Source organism: Sesamum indicum, linkage group LG3 (genome assembly GCF_000512975.1).
Source record: "Sesamum indicum cultivar Zhongzhi No. 13 linkage group LG3, S_indicum_v1.0, whole genome shotgun sequence".
NCBI classification, from domain to species: Eukaryota; Viridiplantae; Streptophyta; class Magnoliopsida; order Lamiales; family Pedaliaceae; genus Sesamum; species Sesamum indicum.
Window position 1 is genome coordinate 8,054,227 of NC_026147.1, and position 14,438 is coordinate 8,068,664.

Genomic DNA, 14,438 nt, shown 5'->3' on the forward strand with positions numbered 1-14,438 from the left:
TGTCCCGGATGGCAAACGACGGAAATATGGCCAGCCCTATTGGAAAAGATAGGCAACATGCAGGCAAATACAGGATCATATCTGTTTCTTACAATTATTTCAATTCTTGCAATGTTTCTCATGTGATTAATGCACGCAGCTTCATCGATACTGATGTAGAGTTTTTCAGGTTGCATGGTTTTCCCTTGTCTGTCTGTGTGAAGACACTGTAGCATTTGTCAAGGTTTATAGGTCTTTCCTATCATGACATGGGGTGTTTGGTCTAAATGTTCTCATGTTTCTTTTTTTTTTTTTCCTAAAGATTTGGTAACTTGAGCATGAAAATATGAAAAACGGAGTTGAAGAAAATTGAATCTGATTCCATGTTTTCGCCCTGTTTACGTATCTTTTGTATTGATGGATTCATATGTTTTCTTGCTGTAATGTAGATATGGAATTGATGAAGGAAAAGTTTGCAAAGTTGCTTCTGGGTGAGGATATGTCGGGTGGGGGAAAAGGTGTTTCGTCGGCTTTGGCATTGTCGAATGCAATTACAAATTTAGCAGGTATGATCTGTTTTGACAGTTAGCAGACAGAATCACCTCAAGAATGTGAAATCTAGTTGTCCTTATCAACCTCTTATGTCTTGAAAGGAATCCTTTGCTCAGTTTGTTTCTTTATGTAGTTTTTGACAGATACTGATGTATCATGCAAGAATTCTGCCTTGGTTTTTGTCTGAAATGTCTCTGTTGTTTGCTCTACATGAATGCAGCCTCTGCATTTGGAGAGCAAAAGAGACTAGAGCCGATGGCTGTAGAGACCAAAGCAAGGTGGAGAAAAGAGATTGATTGGCTCTTATCTGTCACTGATCACATCGTTGAATTAGTTCCTTCCAGACAAAAGGCCAAGGATGGAAGTACTATGGAGGTAAATCCCTCTCTCTCTCTCTCTCTCTCTCTCTCATTCTGTCTCTCTTATCGATCTTTCTAACACATTGCATGTTTGCCAGATTATGGTGACAAGGCAGCGGAATGATCTTCTCATGAACATTCCTGCATTACGCAAGCTAGACGGAATGCTACTTGTTAGACCTGATTTTCCCTTGATTCTTGATTCATTTTTGGCTTTTGGTGGCTCAATTTGATGTCATTCTCGATGTCTTAACTGTGAACAGGATTGTTTGGACAACTTCAAAGACCAACATGAGTTCTACTACACAAAATCAAAGGATGATGACGATTCCAAGAAAGGAAAAGCGAGAAATGATGATAAGTGGTGGATTCCAACTCCTAAGGTTCCCCCAAATGGTCTGTCTGATGCTTCAAGAAAATGGTTGCAATATCAAAAGGATTCAGTCACCCAAGTACTAAAAGCAGCTATGGCAATAAATGCTCAGGTCCTTACAGAAATGGAAATCCCAGAAAACTACATTGAAGCTCTCCCTAAGGTATGAGGAAATTAACCAGAAAAGCATTTCAGGTTGTAGTATCTGTTACTACAACAGAAGTTCAGAGGTGTTCTAGGTTTTCTTTATCTCTTGTCTTATGTTTTTTCTTCTTGTAATAGAATGGAAGAGCAAGCCTGGGTGACTTAATATACAAGAGCATGACAGAAGAGTTCTTCGATCCAGACTGTTTGCTTTCTGCATTAGACTTATCAACGGAGCATAAAATACTCGACCTCAAGAACAGGATTGAGGCATCAGTGGTGATCTGGAAAAGGAAAATGAATGCAAAAGATACCAAGTCTTCTTGGAGTTCAGCTGTGAGTTTTGAGAAGAGAGAACTCTTGGAAGACAGAGCAGAAACGATCTTGCTAATTCTCAAGCATCGTTTCCCTGGGATTCCCCAGTCTGATCTAGACATCAGCAAAATCCAATACAACCGAGTAAGAAGTCTTTACCTTGTCGTTCAATTGAATCTTTAGATGCTAGATTCTATAAAAGGAGTTCTTTATCCTTCTTGATCTTGAAGGATGTGGGGCACGCGATTCTGGAGAGCTATTCAAGAATTATAGAGAGCCTGGCGTTCACCGTTTTGTCAAGAATAGAGGACGTTATGCATGCTGATTCTCTTGCTAGAAGTTCAGAACAAAAGAGGAACCAGACAAAAGAACGGCCAGCTAAAGAAGACCCGGAACACGTGAATCCAGCTGAGACACCTACGTCAAAGACGTTGCTGGACTTCATGGGGTGGAATTTGGACCAGGGAGAAACAGAAACAGTAAAAGATTCGAAGAATGATCTAAACAAACCAGCTAACATCGTCACAAACAAGAAGATATCCTACATAGAGAAGCTAGAGAACTTAGGTGGTCTAAGAAGCCCAACAGCACGCCACTAATGTTATTCCATTCCTGCAGAACAACGTTAAGACAAGGAATGCTAACAGACGGAATTCGCCGAGTGTGAAGCTCAGCAGTTGATGTATATACACGAAAATGGTGAAAACGTAGAGTTTTTTTTTTCTTTATTCTTTTCTTCTTTAAAATCAAAGTTGTAGTTCTCTTTTTGTAAATAGGAAGAATTGGTAGATTGCATCCAAGAAGTCATACTAATGACTGGTGTTTATTATCAGAGCTATGTACTCTGAATCTTCTCCCGTTTTCTTAGCCAAACACCTCAAACAGTTTCCGATATTATATGGCTGAACAGAGCAACACTTAAGCAACACGGTGAACGAAATGTAAGAGAGAGCCCAAAATGAATATCTAATTGAAGATTTGGTGATGATCAACAGTGTCACAAGTAGGTCCGAGATATACTTACAAGCTGTTGAAATCAGACATCGAAACACAACCAATGTATTGAAAAATTTAGATTCCAACAAATCAGATCTTGCCACGCGGCCCAGGCTTGGGTGGAAGCTGAGGGCCCTTGACGATTGGCAGAACGTCTCCAGTTGCTTGGGAACTCACGTAAGCAAGCGTGGCGCCACCTCCCAATATCAAGAACTTGAGCAATAGACCTCTCTTGGTGAAAGGAGCAGCAAATGTTTCGAAGAACTTGCTCTGCAAATATGGAAATTGTGAACAAACTTCATAGTCACAATAACCAAATAAGTATTATCTTCTGGAACATAAGAATTCTGACCAAAATTCAATATAGGAATCTATAAAACAAGCATGTCAAACACAATTCGCAACAAGTAAGACTGTCAAGCGTGAGGCAACAAAAAATTAGCTTGAAACATCATTGATCGAAAGATGGTAGAAGGAAAAAGAACAGAAGGACCATATATACCTGAAGGGGGTTGTATGGTGAGGGTGCATCTGATCCGTACAAGTCCCATTGGCCGGTGGTGTTGCCAATATCCTCCAAATCAAAGTACACACTTTTGTCACCATACTTTGCAACCACGGCACCAGCCCTAAACAATTATGTTCCATTAGTAAAAACATGTTATCCAACTCACACAACGTAGACAACTCCCAAGCAATTATTTTTACATCCATCATCAACGTTGCTCCCTTATGTTAAGTGTGGTGTCTGACCCTCCATTTCACAGGGACCTAACACAAGATTGGGCTTATGTTGAAGCGTGGAGTCTGACCCTATGCTACACGTTGCTCTCGTCCGTGACACTTTACCACGTGTTTTATCATTAGAAACCTTTAGGTCATCCTCTCATATTCTATAAATCCCTAGTTCAACTGTTTATGGGTGGTTGCCTATTGTGGTAATACAGTTTCTATAGCCTAGCAACAAATTTGAGCAACCATGACGTATGAGAAACCCAGCCTCCGAATCACGTAAAATTCAGTGAATTCTTGTTTTTTCAGACCCTTCACTTCTCGTCGCAATTTCTAACGTAAACTTCAACCTTCACTTACAAGTTTAGAGAAAAAAGATCAATTCTTGCTTCTCTAACTATCCATATTGACCCGCTAAACAGAAATTCTAGTTCCATTTCCAGGATACAACAAAATTACACGTCTGAAAGCCTAAGCTCAGAACTTAAATTCTAGAGATAATCATTCAAACATCGAATCACATAGTTCATATTCACAGTCCAAGAATTACCTGTAGTTAGTGGACTTGAAGCTCACACGGGATTGCTTAACATGGAGCTTAGTTCCGGCGAGGGAGCTTCCGGCGAGGCCCTTAACGGCGGTGGGCTGTGCTGCTGCAAACGTTGCAAGAGAAGCCATTTTTGGCGTCTATCAACTCACAAACTGAAAAAAAAAAACGACTGCTTCGATTCTGGGTTGGCAATTTGATTGTCCGCGGATGTTTTGGAGGTGTATTTGATTGGATCTTGGCCTGCCACGTGGAAATCTGATATTCTTTGAAGAGATATGGGATCCCATTTAAGAGGTGCCACTTTGGCTCGAGTTGGATAACCCTATCCTCCTGGGATTTTTCCTTTTTTTTCACACTCTAATTTATTTCTTATTTTTTAAATATATGCCAAAATAGACTAATGATCACATACTACTTACAAGGAGATTTATATATTATTCGTCAACGCACCGTTCTATTAAGGTATTTGAACATTTCGACTTGTGTGTTGATTTTTATACAATTGGATTTTGAGTTTTTGTAATAGTAAATCAACTACAGAGTCGGTACATATGATGCAAGCACAATCTTTCTTGACGGGTTTGTGAGGTGTCACCTTACTTTCTTAAAAAAAAAATGAAGAAAAAGAACAAGAAAAACTAATGATTTAAAGGGTGTTTGGATGAGTTGATAAAGTTTTTAGGACATTTTATAAAATAATTTTAAGTTTATGAAATATTAAAAAGTGTTGGTTGTATGATTTACAGGACGAACTTATAAAAAGTAAAATAGAACCCAAAATTTGAGATTATACTTGTATTCATGAATTTGGATTTACAAAAAATAATTCAAATAACTCTATAGGTAAAGAATCTTAAATTCCTTTCATATTTAACAAAATAAAATTCAGCATTAAAATGAAAGGATTTAAAATTAGCCCAACGAGTCAAAATATTTTTTTTTAGTAAATTTAAATTCATCAATCTAAATACAACCTGAACAAAATTCGCATACCATGAATCACTTCTATTTGTCTAAGCATTTCTATCCCCAATTATATACTAGTGTGAAAAGGTGCAGATAAATATTGGATACTAATTAAATATAGGCAAATTACATCAATAGTGCTTGAGTTTAGTTATAATTATACTAACGCCTTCTATCATTTGCATAATTACAAGTCCACTCTTAATGCTAATCATCACAACGACTTTCTCAAGGAGTGTAATGGTATTTTTGTAAAGATTAGCGTGAGATAAATTAAATTGGCACTTACTAAAAGGGGTATTTTATAATTTTATAAAAAGTATAAGATATTTATATAATTAGATCTATTATTCGAGAGTATTCATGTATTATATCCTTAAATTAAGTATTAAGCTACTATGCAGAGAATGTACTGAAATCGCACTTATCGATGAAAAAATCGCTAATTCCTCAAGACAAACGACTTTATCCACCAGCGCGACGGGCATACACACTGACCCAGAATACAAATGAACACCTCTCTCACCACTTCTATCCAAAACCAAAATCAAGAATGCTTCTGACAACACCATCAATCCTCCAATTCAAATCCCTCTCGCTCGCCAACCCGTTCCTCCATGGCGCCACCGCTCCCACCCCACACCTCTTCAAACCCGGCGCCTCTTCCGCCGCCGGCCCGCCGCCTTCCTCCGCCGGGCTCCCAGTGATCAAGGCAATGAGGTCATTACAAGGGAGAGTTGTGTGCGCCACCAACGACAAGACAGTGGCTGTGGAGGTTGTACGGTTGGCCCCGCACCCCAAGTACAAGCGCCGTGTGAGGATGAAGAAGAAGTACCAGGCCCATGACCCGTTAAATCGGTTTCAAGTTGGGGACATTGTGCAGCTCGAAAAGGGCCGTCCCATTAGCAAGACCAAAACTTTTTGGGCCGTGCCGGTTCCTGGACGGGCCGGGGCCAAGGCCGTGGAGGAAGCGGCGCCTCCGCAGGAGCTTGGAATTCCTTTGGAGTCGGAGAGTTGAAGGGAAGGAAAAGGGATGTCGGGTTGTTGTTTTGGTACTTAGAATTTGAAGCTCATTTACATTTCTTGTGTGGATTGTGTAATAACAGTTGTAGTTAATTTGATGTTATTATGGTTTGAGGCTGCAAGAATCATTGATGTATGTGGGTTTTGTTCTTGATTACATTGGTCGCATGTTGTTTTGATGCTTTTTTGCTTTGAAATGTTGGCTTGAGATGCTCTGGGAAGCCATATTCAGATAAATTCTTGCCGACTGAAAATTGATATGTGATGGCTTTTGAGGAAAATGATGATTCATTACTATGTTTCTTTCTTTTATCTTCAAATATTTGGTCTCCTGTCATTGAATTCTTGATGGCAACAGAGTTATCTGCATGTGAAATCTTGTAAAAATCTTGGCATCTGAACAAGTATATAAAAGATGTTATAAGATCAAACTACACACTAATATTTCTATAAATTATTGTCAATGTGCATAAAAAATACAATTTAATTATGTCATTTGACATTCTTTACTAATTTTCTAAGTTCTCCATGTCAGATAACAATATGGCAAAGAAAAATAATAGATCATCTACCCTCTTTCTAGCTATTTATTAGGAAAAGAATGTTTGATGCTACTGTATGTCAAGAATGACTAAATGAAAGTGTCATCATCTTCACATTGCAAACTTCTCTTTATGCTCTGCAATGTGCAAGATATGAGGGTGTTAACTGAGTCTACAGAATCCATGGAAAGTTTTGCTGTTGGAGAGTTGCTAATGAGTATTTGAAAGACAACGGTAAGCAAGGATCCTCCTTCTGTGCACTTCTCCGCCGGCCTAGAAGTTATCACCAACGGCCTAGATTCGATCCCATCAGGAAGAATTGAGAAACCAGAAGGTAAAACTGCAATGTTGCTAGAGTCACAACCTGTCATCACTGACTGCATGCCGTTGATGTCCACAGGGCCGTAAACCACCATTGATTCATAGGCGTTTGTGGAACTATCTTGGAGTAGCCACATTTTGTGTTCATCTGTAGTCATGGCCTGAATTCAGGAATATACAACTCAGATAAGGAAGGTGTTGTGATTTACCTTATAGAGATTGTCGTGGTTAGTTTTGTAAGAAAGGGCTCACCAGTGCAGAAACTGTGTTTCCTCGATCTTGCCCTTTAGCCAATTTTGCAATCGATTGTACTCTGCTTCCGTTGAACATGATATCCCACTGTGATGCATGCAAGAAAAGAGTTGAATACAGCTTTCATAGCATGGAATTGGTGATTTGAATATAAGTTTACTGAGGGGGAGTCAGCAAACCTCGTTTCTTCGGTTCCCATCTCTTAGGAAGTCAAAGAGGACATGGTGAGAGACAGGCAACCACACACAAGAAACGGCAGACAAGATTGTACCAAGTGGTTCTCCAGTGTCATTAAGGTTCTTCCTAGAAGCCACCCTGATTTCCTCTCCAGTTTTACTGGTGATCTTGTTCCATGAGTTATGGCTGGATCCTCCCAGTGCTCTGCAAAAGCTCCAGGTCATTCTGTGTGCCAACTTCAGAATGCTTTTCCTCCCAGCAAGTGTGGCAACACCTGTTCCGGTAAATGTTTCTTTGACTTAGTTACACTTAGATTTTTGACATTTTTGAGCAAATAATTGTTTTGAAAACTGCTTAGTGTTACCACTTGAATCCTTGGTTGGAACATTTGTAGCCACAAGGAACACAAGTCGCTCGCACTGCTGTTGCAATGTGGAAATCCAGCGCTTAGCACCAAAGGCCAGACCGCTGTTAACTATGGCACGATATAGAGAGTGGACGGTGCTTTTCTGGCATTCCAAGTGCTCTACCCAAGTCACCTGAAAATTACATGGAAAAAGACACAAAGATGTAAAGAAACGAAGATTGGTGCCCTGAATGTAATCAAGAAGCGACCCTAAATGAACTAAAGGTAATCTATGGACTTTAAGCTGTTACAACCTTACAGTGGCCATTGGATTTATCCTCAATGAGGCAACCGGAAGGACGCTTTCTGCATTTCTGAAGAGATGCGTCTATATTATCTTCAACGTTGTTGACAGAAACATCAGCAATTGCCCATTGATTTGCACTCAACTGTTTGCAGTATCGAACAAAATACAGTTCTCTGGAGGCCACCATCGGTGTCAGCATTTGGACCTCTGCAAACATCTACATCAAGCAGCAGAACACCAGCTCTTACAACATTGTAATTGAACTTTCTGTAATTTGATTGTACTTGAGGGGTTATCAATGCAATTATCAATCAATTAAATTGCCTTACCAGGTGAACAGCACCATCTCTGTTTGCACCTTCTCCATTGCAGATAACATCTACTGTAGCTGCCTTTGAGATCAAGCCAGGAAACAACTCTTTCCATTGATTCTGCAATGTAAGGAAACAGACAACTCTATATTTCTCCTCAAACCATACTATAAAAACTCGACTCTGATTCAATACCCCACGACTACATTAAAACCTCACCGCGTCCATGAAACTCTGGACGAGGCATGGAAGATCGACAAAGATGATCCCACTCTCTCTCGACGCCTCTATACATTTCTTCGGCTGCAGTCTGTTAGAATCTTCAGCACAAAACTCCTTCACATACTCATCATAGTTAAGTATTTCACGCCCTGTCTCATAGCTTCTAATCCACAACGGTCCACCCTGAGCAGCCATCTTTATCAATTCATCCCTCGCCCGGCTCACAGCATCCATTATACGCGACTTCTCCAGGCCAAAACTGCCTGTGCAGAACTCCAAAGAGCCCCTGTTTTCTTGGTCATTTCCTGGAGAGAACGACGAGCTGTTCTGTGGTGATGATCCATATGGGTATTTTCCGACAATTGATCTGAGTTTTTCAAGCTGCATAGTATCAGAAATTGGTCTGTAATGTATTCTTGAAAGCAGATAGGATCAATATACGATTGAATTATCGATATATAAGCTTCCAAACCTCAGCTTTGAGTTTAGCGTTTTCGATTCTGAGTTTTTGCTCTTCAGTGCTGCCTGTAATGGCATCCTTGCAAGAGGCAGCAAATCCACAGTTCGGACAAGATGACTTCTTAATGTTGTCTCTGAAAGCCCTGTTTTCGTTGCGGAGTTTGTCGATTTCTGCCTTGAGTAGAGAGTTTTCATGGCGCTCTTGTATAGCCTGCATGCATGAACCATATGCAATAATTGTTTCCAAAAATTATAGCCCCAAACAACAAAAGAACTAAGGGATAATTACACATTACCCCATTAGGTTGGGTGCAATTACATGTAAATCATTTGTTGTTAAGAAATTACATCTAGAACATTTGATGTATGCTTTTGTCTTACAAATAAAAAATACGATTAATTACTCTTAGAGTCCCTTTGAAAATAGAAAATTATACTTTTTCCAAAAAAAAAATTCAAATTTATACTTACACCCCTTCAAAAAATTTTACTTGACCCCTTTTGTTAAGGTTTTGACAAAAAATGTCCACGTGAACAAAAAAATTACATAAATTTCAAAATTACCCCTCATTTTATATTCAAGAAAATGGTAAAATTAGTCCTGTATGTATGGGAGGATGGCAAAATTGGTTCCGCAACTATGAAACTAGCAATTTTAGTCCTTTATGTTTTAAATTTACAGCAATTTGGTCCTTCCAGCCAAAAGTGACTGGAAATTAACAAATCAAATTGGGGCTTAGTGTTTCGGCAACAAATGGACATTAGTCACACAGTCAACATCCAATGTGGATGCTGGCGTGCCAAAGAATGGTTAACCACCACCTCACAGCCGATTGCTAGAGCATTTTTTTTTTGGCACGTCTTCGGCCACGCACACCACCACTGAACTTGCCGTCCAATGTTGATTCCAATTCTACAACGTGTGTTTCAATCGGAGTTCAAATGCGCCCCTAATTGCTGATTATAGTCTAGCCCTAAAGCCTAGATGTATTCTCTCTCTCTCTCTCTCTCTATATATATATATATATATATATACTGTTGTTCGACCAGCCACTATTCTAGACCACCACCAATCAACTCCACATCCTCTGGCGAGTTGATTGTATCCAGGTCCATTCATTTTCGTCTAAAATCCAGCCGATCTTTTCTATTTTCATTTCCGCCACATTTTTAGTGTGCCCACAGCTTATTTTTTCATCATATCTCCGCGTTAGCGATCATCTCGCCAAGGGACCAACACCATTGTGTTTGCCGCCCCATGGTGGACACATCCCTCTGATCAGTTTCCACCAATGCCACCATCCACGTCATGGTCTCCTTATCGGTTGACTTCTCCTATATATTTTAATTTCGTGGCAATTTTGGTTCTTTCAACCAAAATTACCCATCCCATGCCATGCAGAAGCGACGCAAGACGCCATGTATTTAAGTTGAAACCAGTTGGTAGCCGAAACCCTAAGCCCCAATTTGTCCGACTAATTTTTGGATAATTTTGACCGGACGGACAAAATTGCAACTAAATTTTTTACTATATGCAGGTCATACTATGAGGACGGCGAAAGTGTTGGCCGGCATTGTCGTTGCGATGGTTAGACAAAGAATTTTTAGTGTTGACTTAGCTGACTCTGTTAGTAAAAGGGGCTTATATAAATTGTTGCGCATCCTCAGGCCTGTAGGGAATGCAACTGTTTGATATGGCCTGTTGTATTGTACTTTTATACTTTTTCTTTCATTAATGCAATTTACCTTCACTATAAATTCAAACATATATGACTAAAATTATCAGTCAGTCCAGTAGTTACAAAACTAATTTTGCCACCACTTATACTTATGGGATTAATTTTACAATTTTGCCTTAATATCCTCATGTAATAATTTTTTACTAATAAAAAAAAAATATTGTTAACCCCACTCCATATATATATTATTATATTTATCCCTTTATAAATACAAAAATATGCATAGAAATATTAAATGAGAGCAAAAATTGAAAATTCATATAATTTTTTTTGCTAAAGTCAATATTTTTCATCCAAATCCTAATGACAGGGGATCAAGTGTAAATAGAGAACTTTCAAAAGATGTATAAGTGTAATTTCAAAATTTTTTTAGGGCAAAGTGTAATTTCGTAATTTTGGAGGGGCTTTAAGTGTAATTAACCCTAGAAAATATTGCTTTCAACTTATTTTCAAGGCTTAAATGCATTTTTGGTTTCGTAAACTTAGGTCATTTGGTTTTTCGTCCTTTAACGTTTTGGGGTAGCATTTTGATTCTACATATTTTAATTTTCTTAATTTCAATCATTTTTCTCACTGGAGTTTACCCTTCTCGCTAGAAAAATACATATACATCCCACATGACCTTTTAACATTAAGGTTACTATTCCTAGGGACTCATTCTTGCTAGTATTTTTTTCAACTTTTTAAGGTAACTTTTTGGTCCCACGTCTTTTTAATATTTATAATTTTAATTATTTTTTCTTCGGAGTTCACACTTCTGTTGGTGGAGGTGAACTCCGACAAAAAGAAAAAAAGAGTAAAATTTGAAAATTAAAAAATATAGAATCAAAATATTATCTTAAAGAGTTAAAAGACGAAAACACCGAACCACCTAAATTATTAAATCCAAAATTCATCCTAGCCTATTTCCAACAAAAAGCAGATATATATTGGACGAGCTATTGCAATACCCCTACTATATCTGGGCACTGCTATAAAAAGGAAAATCACCATTGTTCCATATATCTATATAAATTATTAAACTAATAAAATTACAATATATATTTATAACTGATTTTTTTTAAAAAAAATTATAATAAGAATGATATTGAGTGAATATTATATATATATATATATATATATATATATAAATATAAATAGTTACCTTGATTTGGGTTCGACGATTTTGAAACCAGAATTTAACTTGCCTAGGATGTAGCCCTAATTGCCTGCTCAGCTGCAGCCTTTGCTTCTCATCTGGATGTGGAGACTCTTTAAATAACCTGCAAAATTTATTTAATTTATTACATTCTATCTTAATGATCTCACCTATATATTAATTTAAAAGGATAATTATACCTAAGCCCCCTACATATCATCTATTTACTCAAATCATCCTTGTATTTTTAAATAATTACCACATACTTCTATAGAAAATCATTGCATAAACTAGTTTTAGTCGAACCAAATCAATCACAAAGCAAGTGTGATACACTTGCTATGTGTTTGGCCATCTTTCTGAAATATATGTCAATCGCACGACAAGTCTATTGCATTTGTCAATTAAGTGATTCAGATTTTATCGAGTTAGAGTTTCTCTACTTCAACCAAAAATATCCTTTTAAAGAGAAGGACTGTAGGATTAGAAAAAAGGTGAACAATGGGAGTCGAAGAGTAGGAATAGAGCTTATAGCCATCGTGAGGTCCAATCTTATGAGCATGCTAACATCATTTAAACAACTCATTCATATTTTTTGAAAAATTATACATACAATAAAAATATCTCAATATTGTTACATACTACTCTTATCTTTTTGTTTTTAGAGGTAATTTTTTGTAATTATGTAAAAGACATGAATGATTTGTGTAATAAACCATAAATAAAAAGTGTGAATGTAATTATCCATAATTTGAATTCAATTTTCACCATTTTTCATCTCCAAGATACATGAAATTATACGTCTAATAAACCTCACCAACGTGGATTAAACTTTCTATTTCGAATCCGATTGCATTTTCTTTTCCGTTTAACATATAGACGCATAGATTTCTCTTTAGATTAAATAAACAAACTATAAGATGCAATAATATTCGAAACAGAAAATACACTTTGTACAAACGCACAAAACATAATTATATTAGGCTAAAAAAATTATTTTTATTTTTATTAAAAATTTATATTACATGTCGTATTTCATTTAATATATAGACGTGCTAGGTCCGTAATATTATTCTTGAATATAAAAATAAAGTAAATTTTATATACGCAATAATATTGTATTAAAAATAGTATAAAATTGGAATAGAAAAATTCTACCCGACATTGGGAAGGAAAACGTGGGGGGCACCAACATTAATGTTATAAGGTAGCTTTCTCGGAGGCATCTATAGTACTACAACCTGTTCCGTCCAACTATTAACCTCAAACTTCGTTTCCCATGTTAAAATGTAAAATTTTTTTTTATGAGTAGTAAGTTTGGTTTAATTAAATTAATTATTTTTTAAATTATATATTAATTATAAAAAAATATAATATATTTATCATATAATTAATTCAAATTCAATCAAAATCCAATTTAAATTAAAGCGGAAACCATCCCACGGAGGGACAAGGAATCAGCACTAATGCGATATCAGACACACGCAACCACATGTGTCTGTGTATATATATATATATACACATGTGTTGTGTGTATGTATATATATATGGCGTAGTTGTATGTATACATATACGTATTAAGGAGAGAAGAGATGAGAAAAAGAAAACATACGCCTCCATCTCTCTAATCTGCTCCGGTGTGTGCCTGTGATACTTCTTCCTCTTCTTCTTCTTCTTCCCGTCGACGTCGACACCCTCCTCCTCCTCCTCATCACCACCATCATCAACATTGTGCCGTTGCTGCTCTCCCTCCGCCGCCAACATCTCATAATCATCGTCGGAGCCGCGCGAGTACTTCCCCGCCCCCGAATTATCGCTGCTGCTTATATCCACCGCCTCCTCGCTCCGCCCTCCTCCGCCTGCTAATTCCTCCCGGAAAATACCAGCCTGCTCATCACACAATTAATTAAAAAACCATGAATTGAACGAAAAATCCTGTTAGAAATGAAGAAATGATGATGATGATGATGAAGAGTTTATACGACGTACGAGAGAGAGGGAGAGAGCTGGAGAGGGTGGGAGAAAATCTCTGGGGTGGAGATTCGACATGTCTGTCGACTACAACATCGCCAATTTTTGATCCGTTTCTGTAATTTAATATTTTTATTAATATTATATATGAACTCGTGCGTATGCGTGTAATGACGACAGGGGCAGTGAAGTGTGAAGTGGTGGGCTCTCATCATTAAGGATATCAAACAAATAGGGGAACTGAATTTTCAATTTTGTGTAATTAGGGCATGCAGCCTGCGTTGTTTTTACTATATTTGGATCTTGTTTTAGTCCGCCTCCATTTTCTTCTTTTTTCTTTTTTGGCAAATTCTATTTTATTTTTTATTATATTTAATATATAAAAATGAGATTATATTTTATTTAGAAAATTTCTTTATACACATGATATGCGTATATTAAAGGGAGTAGATATCGCAATAAAAAAAAATTGAATCCCAATTTCTGTCTCGTTTGATTTTGTTTTTATTTTGAGTCGCGTGTTTTCACTTTTGTTTAAATTTTCATATAAAAATGAATTATGATTTATTAGTTGATAAATTGTGTTTCATGTTGTTAGTGATGTCATATATCAAAGTAAAAGAATCGTGTTTTATGTTTGGATTATGTTTTTTATTGATTTAAA

General features: G+C 37.2%; 4 protein-coding genes across 5 annotated transcripts in view; 2 read left to right on the forward strand and 2 right to left on the reverse strand.

Moving 5' to 3' along the window:
* Positions 1-2,739, forward strand: part of LOC105157830 (rho guanine nucleotide exchange factor 8-like) — a gene marked incomplete in the record, with an annotated part of 3,320 nt that extends 581 nt beyond the window's left edge. Inside the window, 6 exon segments of the mRNA XM_020692191.1 lie at positions 429-545; positions 752-906; positions 989-1,063; positions 1,154-1,426; positions 1,546-1,866; positions 1,953-2,739. Of these exon segments, the coding sequence (XP_020547850.1) occupies positions 429-545; positions 752-906; positions 989-1,063; positions 1,154-1,426; positions 1,546-1,866; positions 1,953-2,321 (1,310 nt within the window).
* LOC105157643 (photosystem I reaction center subunit VI, chloroplastic-like) lies at positions 2,665-4,203 on the reverse strand. Its single transcript, XM_011074067.2, has 3 exons — positions 4,001-4,203; positions 3,221-3,347; positions 2,665-2,988 (listed from the first exon to the last, which is right to left on the reverse strand). Exons 1-3 carry the CDS (start codon positions 4,126-4,128, stop codon positions 2,809-2,811), a joined length of 435 nt encoding a protein of 144 aa, XP_011072369.1. The 5' UTR covers positions 4,129-4,203; the 3' UTR covers positions 2,665-2,808.
* Positions 5,456-6,186, forward strand: LOC105157646 (30S ribosomal protein S17, chloroplastic). Its single transcript, XM_011074070.2, has one exon. It carries the CDS (start codon positions 5,520-5,522, stop codon positions 5,982-5,984), a length of 465 nt encoding a protein of 154 aa, XP_011072372.1. The 5' UTR covers positions 5,456-5,519; the 3' UTR covers positions 5,985-6,186.
* LOC105157647 (homeobox-leucine zipper protein GLABRA 2) lies at positions 5,938-14,073 on the reverse strand. 2 transcript variants are annotated; one of them, XM_011074071.2, is made up of 11 exons: positions 13,793-14,070; positions 13,416-13,690; positions 11,810-11,927; positions 8,940-9,137; positions 8,465-8,848; positions 8,264-8,365; positions 7,942-8,151; positions 7,646-7,820; positions 7,284-7,555; positions 7,105-7,191; positions 5,938-7,013 (listed from the first exon to the last, which is right to left on the reverse strand). In XM_011074071.2, the coding sequence occupies exons 1-11, from the start codon at positions 13,850-13,852 to the stop codon at positions 6,621-6,623; spliced, it is 2,274 nt and encodes a 757-aa protein (XP_011072373.1). In that variant the 5' UTR covers positions 13,853-14,070; the 3' UTR covers positions 5,938-6,620. The 2 variants fall into 2 exon arrangements, with proteins under 2 accessions (XP_011072373.1, XP_020548412.1); XM_020692753.1 differs by having other exon boundaries at positions 6,755-7,000; positions 13,793-14,073.